General features: G+C 38.4%; 1 protein-coding gene across 3 annotated transcripts in view; it reads right to left on the reverse strand.

Moving 5' to 3' along the window:
• The window catches only part of Grm7 (glutamate receptor, metabotropic 7), an 818896-nt gene that overhangs the window by 162857 nt on the left and 646503 nt on the right, over positions 1-9536 (reverse strand). For all 3 annotated transcript variants that reach the window (XR_001233876.1, XM_005383738.2, XM_005383736.2), the window contains exon 8: positions 1123-2058. Coding sequence is in view for 2 of the 3 variants with exons in the window: in XM_005383738.2 (XP_005383795.1) it covers positions 1123-2058 (936 nt within the window). In the remaining variant the exon portion in view is untranslated. The remainder of the gene's footprint in view (positions 1-1122; positions 2059-9536) is intronic.

A 9536-nucleotide genomic window follows, 5' to 3' on the forward strand; every position in this document is an offset into this window, starting at 1 on the left:
TGGTTTTTTTCCGGTACCAGGAACCGAACTCACAACCTCGCTCTTGCCAGGCAGGTGCTTTTGCCGCTGAGCTAAATCCCCAGCCCCATCTCCTAACATCTTAATCTACCTGCAAGAAGACTCTCTTCTACACAATGTAGCAAGCAGGACTCTAGTCCTCAATTTTGGCATCAATTGTACCACATATTAGGCTTGTCCAATTTGCTTATGCACAAAACCATAGCCAGATGGGTGAGCACATAAGTCAAATGAATATGAAATATGTCTGAAATCAATACTACAAGGTTGCCTCATGAATATGCATGTCAAACCTACAGCTAAACATACATTAATTGCATTAGAAATCAACACATTATGGCTTCCTAATTTATAGACTCACAAATTTATAAGACCGTGAAGGAGCATGTGCATTAACTATATCATAGACCAACATACTGGGACCCACAAACTTTGGAAACTTCAAACTTTCACATCTTAATGACACCCTCTCTCTCTAATCTCACTATATATCACTGGCTGTGATTAACATGTATCTAGCTGTAGAGAACCTAGTATAGTATGATAATCAAAGCTTCATTTATTCATCTCACATATTTTGTGCATGCCTAATTAGGCAATTCTAATATGCTGTGTAGTTTACATACTAGATTTAGTCTGCAGTGATGCCCTATACGTGCACTAAGAAGAAAAAGAGCGCCCATAGTGATGCTGTTATTACCATCACACATGCCCACCTGGAAAACAGGTACTGTGGTCACCTTCTATTCCAGAGAAATTTGTGGAATCAGAGGTATTAGTGAATGAATGAATGAATAAAGTTTTAATTTAAATGAATCAGACGTTTTATACAGGGCAATATCACACTGAGTAATACTAAAGTAAATATAGCTAACTTGAAAAGGGTACCTTTCATTGGTTTTTGGTGGGCTAAATGTAGAAGAGTTCACTGTAAATTTTAGATTTCTATAGTATTTGTGCCTAGTCATGTAGGATTTATCTACTTTTGACAACAACATTCTGCACATATAAAACCTCTTACTTTATGCAACCAATTTGGTTTCAGCATTCCCCCAAACAAACACATTTTTGAAAGACCACAGTGTAATGTGCATTTTCACTTACCTTTTCTGCTGACTGCGCAGTACCAAAAAAAATTGGAATGAAAGCAAGCCATACTATACACGTCGTGTACATAGTGAATCCAATGGGCTTGGCTTCGTTAAAATTCTCTGGTACACCCCTAGTCTTGATGGCATACACAGTACATGTGACCATGAGAAGAATGCTATATCCCAAGGAGCAAATGATTTGGAGATCTGTAATGTCACATTTGAGAACTCCCCTGGCCTGCTCAGGGTTCATTGTCTTATGTTCATCATAGTCTACGATGATGTTTGGTGGGTCAACACCAAACCAAATGAAAACCCCTAGAAGCTGAACTGATATTAAACTGGAAGTGATTGCCAGCTGTGATGTTGGGCTTATGAGTCTGGGAGCTGTCACTGATTTCTTGCCTTGCTCAAATATGCGATAAATCCGATTGGTCTTTGTCAAAAGGGCCGCGTAACTGATGCACATACCCAAGCCTAAGAAAACACGCCGGAAAGAACACACAGCTACATCCGGCTTGGCTATCATCAGGAAAGTGATAATGTAGCAGAGAAAGATGCCTGTCAACAGAACATAGCTGAGTTCCCGCCCAGAGGCCCGGACGATGGGTGTGTCATTGTAGCGGATGAAAGTGGCCATGACAAAGATAGTGGCGATGATCCCCAGCATTGCCAGGAAGACAGGAATGACGGCCCAGGGGGAGTGCCACTCCAGTTTGATGATGGGGATATTCTGACAACCAGTCCGATTTTCATTGGGCCTCTGGTCGTAGGGGCAATGCTGGCATGTCATCTCATCAAACTGGTACTGGTATCCATCACAAGGCTCACAGGTCCAGCAGCAAGGTGTACCCTTCTGTGTCTTCTTCCTCTGCCCAGGCTTGCATGGCAATGTGCACACAGAAGGTGGGATCTCTCGGACTCCTTTGCCCCACTGCATGTCCTCTATCTGTAGAGGAAGAATCAAGAAGACAAAACAGGCAGATTATTGAAAAGAACACTAAAAGCAAGGAGTAATAATGTCAGCTAACACTGGAAACCTGTTGAGGTTTAAGTAGCCACTTCAGGTAGAAAGAGCCACCTCTATGACATAGTCCAGTGTCACTGGACTCCCCCATCCCCGCTCTTCACCATTACAGTCTGCTCCACACAGGTCTTATCATAAGAAGTCTCTGAGACAGCCATTAAATATACAGATTCTCTGCTCCCATCCCTAACCTCCCAGTAAGAGTATCCCAAAAGAGACCCTGGACTTGTATTCTTAACAGATGCAGGAGGATTCTTGACAGCAGAGACGTTAAAGTACACTGACACACTCTCTGTTGCCTCCCGCTGTGGAGTAAGTACAAATATCCCAAGTCAGGTGGGAAAAAGCACAATAAAAACATCACAAGTCATGTGAAAAATTACCCCTATCCCTTATTAGGTGTTTTCATAGAAACTGCTTTAAAATTATTTTAGATAATATTGCAGTGTTGACCACTTCTCCCCCAGTTCTATAAGGTAATATTACTATTTTCTTTGAGAACTTTTGAAGCAGAGCAATTCTCTTCTATTACTTATCTTATCACAGAGGAAAAATAAGACTCATTATTGAATGCTATAACTACACTAGACTATCTCTTAGAGTTCAGGAAGCATTTGATAGGAAAATAATATGGTCTGAAAATCTTCCAAGATTGGCAATCCACCTATTCAGATATAAAACTGAAACAAAATCTCTATTATCCTAGAGGACGATGAAAGTATATTTGCATAATTAGAATATTATTTGCTTGAGAACTGATAATTAGTAGTGTTTTGAGAAATAATGGTGCTGTACAAAAGGGAAAATCTTATTTCCGTGTTGAAGTCGCACTGTTGTGGGCTTCTCTCCTCTTTGCCAGTACACCATCGGGCCTTCCTTTTTTGGGCTGTCCATTCCTCAGCTCTTATCCCTGCAGGCTTTCTGCAGGGAGACATCGCTTTGCAGATCTTGGTGTACACACATGACCCAAGCCTGGTTGATTATTTACTTCAGCGGGTCTCAAACCTCAGTGCACACTGGAATCACTTGCAGGGCTAGCTACAACAGTTTGCTGAACTGCGTGCAGAGATTTTCTGATTCGCTAGGTCAAGAATAGGTCCTGAGTATGTGCATCGCTAGCAACATCCCAGGGATACTGTGGGGATTGTGCATAGACTACTTTTACTTAACTACTGATACATCCCAATCTCTCCTGGCCACAAAATTTAATTTTGTGACTTTTACTGAGATTATGCAGAGTAAAAAACTTTGTCTTTGTTGGACTTACAATTGCCCAGATATAAGGTGGTTGATGCTCATGCCTACAAAAAGGTAAGAATTTATAAGGAAATATTAAACTCAAAAAAAATCAAAAATTAAAATCAGAGGAAGATGGAGAGAAAAATTCCTAGTGAACCTGTTTCAACTTATGATATAGCTATACCTGAAGCAGGTATTTCTCTATACTATGCCACTTTGTAAACCAGTAAACAAAGTGCTATAAATTTTATTTCTATTGCTTGCAACTAAGTGCTAAGCAATGCATGTACTAAATAGCTTCAGTATCCACAATTTATAAATGATGTAATAGAAGCGAATTATTTTATAAAAGAAATTTCGGTTCACAAACATGACTGATTTCCCCACAACTAGCAAATTGACTTTTTAACACAATTGAATAAAAAAAAATTAAAACAGTACTGGAAAGGCTAGATTTTTTTTCAAGGGCATAATTTTAAGAGAGAAGGAAAAAGAATAATAATTCATTATTTATAATAAATTATCACTGTAATTTCATTCTGGTTTTAAGAGAGGATGCAAAGTGCATTAAGGATTAATATTTTCATCAGTATTTGAATACAAACTACATTCCGAATCCAAGTCATAGTGGTAAGAGCATGAGCGTGTGTGAATGCACACGTGTGTGCATGTGTGTGTGTATCTGCATCTGCATCTGTATGTGAAGTGTTAGAGTTAAAAAATATAGTAACATTCTAGTGACTAAATTTAAGCTTTAACCAGAGACCTAAGAATCTGACAAAGGCTTTAGTGTGAACTCATTTGCCAGAGCATAAAATCCAAGTCAGCACTAATAAATCTAACTAAATATAAAATATAATCATTTCTTTTTCAACATCATCATTTTTAAGGCAGTAAGTCACTGGCAGCCATCCCAGAGCCATAAAATTAAGGAAATAACTTGTAATAAGATAGAAAAAGATATGCATTAACTTTATAAATGTCAAATTTTAAGAAGTAGAAAGATTTTTTAAATTGCTATTATTAATACAAATGTTTTCAAATGTCAAATTAAAAGGTCCTACTTATAAGTTAGGAAAAATTATCAAATGAAACCAATAAATAAGTTTCATTACATAATATGAAACTGCCTGATTCTGCTACTCACAAATACTGATGTACCATGAGATTAAACTTGATCAATGGGAAGAAATACAGGACTCATATAAATAAAAAAACAAATTATCATTATATGTAATATTTTACAGCCAATTTCAAACATTCCCACTCACAAGCTTTTTCCCTCTCTTGGAATGAAATAAAATGCCTGGAAATGTTGACCAACTTTTTACACTCAGCTTATCCAAATATACACAAGACCTGTAACTACAACCACTACACTGACCAATTAAGTCATCTGCTTTCAAGTTTCATTTCAAAGAGATTTCAGCTCAATTTAACTGCATATATTAAACCAACAAAGTTGCCTCTGGCTCAAAAAGAATGAAAATCCGATTTACTTATTTTGCCAAAAATATCATTATTGAAAATATATGGCAAGCGCAAGGTCGTGAGTTCGGTTCCCGGTACCGGAGAAAAACCAAAAAAAAAAAAAGAAAATATAATCTGTGCTCCTTGAAGGTAACATCTAACCCTTAAAAGTTCCCGTCAGTGGGAATTCGGTTACAGTGATGCATATGATTTGTCTATATCTATACCGTCTGCGCAGATACAATGACTTGTTTCATAAGAAGAAACAGTGAGTAAGAAATGCCCGTGGGTGTCTGTTTGAAAGAGGATAATCATTTGAGGCTATGGAAAATCAAGGATAAGGTCAATTTACTTTGCCAGAAGGCTGGCAGAAGTGCAAATTTCACGTTTCCTCTCATCTCTGCAACAAGACCGTACTTTAGCTAACTGGAAAGCAATTTAAGGTGCAAAAGAAGTAGAAAGAACTCGGCAATGTTTACTTTCTTCATTAGAAGACACAGCATCCAATTCCCCGGTTAGGGTGTGTTTTTCTTCCTCACTCACCACAGTTTATAGCTGATTATTTGATACCTGATCTGTGAAGTAGCTGGCTCATGGGGAAGAGCTGCTGAGATTCTTGTGCTCTTGGTAAGAGAACAGAACTTTACATTTAGTATCAGCAATTAGCGCAATACACAGCACGCAGATTGTGTAGATGGGTGACTCCATTGCTCAGCAAAAGGCAAATTATGCAGTTCTGGCCAATGAAAGCTCTGTTACAGAGGCACAGGAATGTGTTCTTCATTTTAAAAAATCAGATAGAAAGAAGGGACACGCTATCTTCAGCTTTCTACCTGTGTGTGAAAATGATGCTTGGAACAGCAGCAGTCATTTTGCAACCAGGAAAAGACAAGGCTAAGAAACAAAGTTCATATGCTGAGGATATTCTATTAAATGTTTAAAAACAGACAAGAGATTGAAAATGTGTCTATGATGTCATAATTCTGTCACCAAATTAACTAACGCTGCTGTGTATTTCACTCTGCTCTGGAATTTTAGACATGAAATGATAAACATTTTTAATATACACACAACTCTTCAAAATATTTCTAATTGCATTCAAACATTCTAAATAATACTTTCTTCTTGACTTCTGCAACTGGTATGTTGAGGCCTTCCAAAACTATTAGATAATTTGCTGATAATTTAAATGCTTGCATACATAGCAGGTAATTCCAGAAAAAAAGTGAAGTCTAACATCACACAAAATCAGGAATATTTATCTTTGACTCCTGAGAATGAGCAGAAAAATAGTTAGTAAAATATTTGGTTCAGAAGAGCACCAAGGTGGTGGTGATAAGCAGCAGAGGAAGAGCCTCTCTGAGAGCTGCCATCCAGATGCTGGGATATAGCAATGTGAGGAAGACGAGGACGGACATGGGTCCCTCGGACCCGGGAAGGATCTGAGGCACAAATTAAAGCCCATGGGGAGAGTGAAGACAGAAACTTCAATGAAGAAGGAGGTAGACAGCGGCGCCTTCTTCCTGAGACAGGACTCACAGTGTGAGAGCACAGGTTCAAACCTGCGGACATGGGGACTGCTGGTGACTTCAGAGGCTTCCACGGAGAGACGCAGAAGTGGAGGGGAGCAGTGGGCATGAAGGACAGCACTAGATGGCAGTGAGTGCTGGGGGCTCAGTTGTCCCACACGAGAGAGCAACTGGCCAGGAGCCACTTTGGAGAGGGGCCGGTGGTGCTCAGAACTCAGAGCAGTTGCCAACTCCATCTAGCGGCTCCCAGCTGGGCTGAGGCACGCAGGAGGTGCGCTGACAGCCGCAGGCCGCCAGAAGGTGCAGTCCAGCCAAGGTTATCCACTAGCCTGCCAAAAAGCTACCGCTGGCATGCTGGGATAAATCAACATGGATAGGGACTCTGTCTCCGTGTGTTGTCTACAGTGACAGCAGAGACAAACCTGGAAGCAAACATTTTTAAATTCTCTCTCGCTTTATCTTTTTTATTCTCTTGTTCCTGTGGTGGTGGTGGTAGTTCTGTTTTGTTTTTCATTTTCTGTTTTTCTCCTTGTTTGATCTTGTTTTCGTATGAGGGTGAATGTGGTTTCTAGACTCTTTGTGACTGTGGCTCTATTCTGTTCTTTTCTTTTTTATCTCTTCCTTCTCTCCTTCGCTCCTGTCTTCTGCACCAGTTTCCCAAAGTTAGCGTGATCCCCCTTTGTCCTCCAGCCTTACTTCTAATCTCTTCCTCTTCTGCCACTTCTCTATTTTCTCCCTAACTCATTTTAAATTTTGACTCCCCTGAGGGAAAAATTGATATATGAAGGACTTGTACACTACATACAATTTTCTGGTTTGTTTTAGATTTTGTTATATAAACACAAACCTAGCTCATATGGTTAAAGGTGGCAAATGAATGGTTAGCTCCATTTGTCATTTTCTAGGCTGTGTCTGCTGTTATTGTCATTGGTACCAATATAGCTAAAAGTGACATAATTGTTCTAAACAGCTGTTCTTCCTAGTATTCCAAGACTGAGATTGACTAAGGCTCACAGAAAGGACTGTGGCACAGTGCCAAAGAATAAAACCAGCAAACCCTTAGCCAACCTTATGAAAAAAGGAAAGAAAAGACTCAAATCCATGCAATTAGGATGAAAAAGGTGAAATCACAATAGACTCTTCAGAAATCCAGAAGATTATCTGTACCTACTTTGAAAACTTGTATTCTAATAAGATGGAAAACACAGAAGACATGGACAGATTTCTAGATACATATGAATTACCAAAGCTGAACCAAGAAGATATAAAAATCCTAAAAAAACCAATATTAATCAATGAAATCAAAGATATAATTAAAAACCTACCAATAAAGAAAATGCCCTGATGGGTTCACTGCTGAATTCTACAAGAAATTTGGAGAAGACCTAATAACACTACTTCTCAAACTCCTTAATGAAATTGAAATGGAAGCAGTACTCCCAAATTTATTCATGGATGCAAATACTACCACGATATCAAAACCAGAGAGGACCCAACTAAGAAAAGATCTAGAGGCCAATCTCCCTAATGAACATAGATGCAAAAATTCTCAGTAAGATACTGGCAAAAATATTGTAGCAAATCACTAAGAAGATGATACACCATGACCCAGCTGGATTCATTCCAGGGATGCAGGGACGGTTCAGCACACATAAATCAATAAATGTAACACACCACATTAATAAAACCAAGAACAAAAACCATGTGATCATCTCAGTAGATGCAGAAAAAGCTTTTGATAAAATCCAGCACCCATTCATGAGAAAAACCACACAGAAAATTGGAATACATGGTCATTATCTCAATCTGATAAAAGTGACATATGAAAAACCAACAGCCAACACCAAACTAAATGGACAAAAACTCAATGCTTTCATATAAAATCAGGAACAAGACAAGGATGTCTACTGTCTCCACTCTTATTCAACATAGTCCTGGAAACCTGATCCAGAGCAAGTAGAGAAGAGAAACAAATAAAAGGAACAAGGATAGGAAAGGAAGAAGTTAAACTATCATTATTTGTGGATGACATGACACTCTACATAGAAGACCCCAAAACTTCACTAAAACCTGCTAGACTTAATAAACAAATTCAATAGTGTAGCTGAACACAAACTCAACACTCAAAAATCACCAGCATTCCTATACATGAATAACAAACTCACTGAGAAAGAAATTAGGGAAATAGCACCTTTCACAATAGCATCCAAAAAAAATGAAATACCTAGGAATAAATCTAATGAAGGAAGTAAAAGACTTCTGTGGAAAACTACAGTGCTCTGAAAAAGGAGATTGAAGAGAATAGCAGAAAATGGAAAGATATCCCTTGTTTTTGGTTAGGAAGAACCAATATAGTGAAAATGGTCATAATTCCAAAAATGTTATTCAGATTTATGCAATTCTGATCAAAATTCCAACAGCATACCTCACAGAATTAGAGAAAACAATCCTAAAATTCATTTGGAACCAGAAGAGACCTAGAATAGCAAAGGCATTTCTGGGCAGCAATTGCAAGGCCAGGGGGCATCATAATCCCTGACTTCAAATTATACTATAAACCTACTGTGATAAAATCAGCATGGCATTGGCAGCAAAACGGACCCAAAGATCAATGGAACAGATTAGCGGATGTACAAACACCTTCAGACACACTCAGCCACCTTATCTTTGGCAAAGGTGTCAACCATATTCAGTAGAAGAAAGACAGCATCTTTAAGAAATGATGCTGGAAAAACTGGGTTTGCACATGCCGAAGATTAAACTTGGACCTATATTTTTCACCATGCACTAAATTAAATTCAAAATGGATCAAAGGATTAAATATTAACACAGAAACAGTAAATCTGCTGCAAGATAGAATAGGTGAAACTCTTGAAGACATTGGTGTAAGCAAATACTTTATGAATTAAAAACCTGATCACACAGGAACCATCACAAAGAATCAACAGCTGGGATCGCATCTTATTAAAAAGCTTTTGCAAATAAGAGAAACCACTGATAGAGTGAAAACACAACTCACAGAGTGGGAAGAAATGTTTGTCAGCTGTTCCTCAGACAAAGGATTACTATCAAAAACATATAAAGAACTCAAAAAAGCTAGGCCTCCCAAATTTAAAGACCCAATCCAAAAATGGGCATCTGAGATGAATACACACTTCTTAC

Source organism: Chinchilla lanigera, unplaced genomic scaffold, assembly GCF_000276665.1.
Source record: "Chinchilla lanigera isolate Chin_1 unplaced genomic scaffold, ChiLan1.0 scaffold00020, whole genome shotgun sequence".
NCBI classification, from domain to species: domain Eukaryota; kingdom Metazoa; phylum Chordata; class Mammalia; order Rodentia; family Chinchillidae; genus Chinchilla; species Chinchilla lanigera.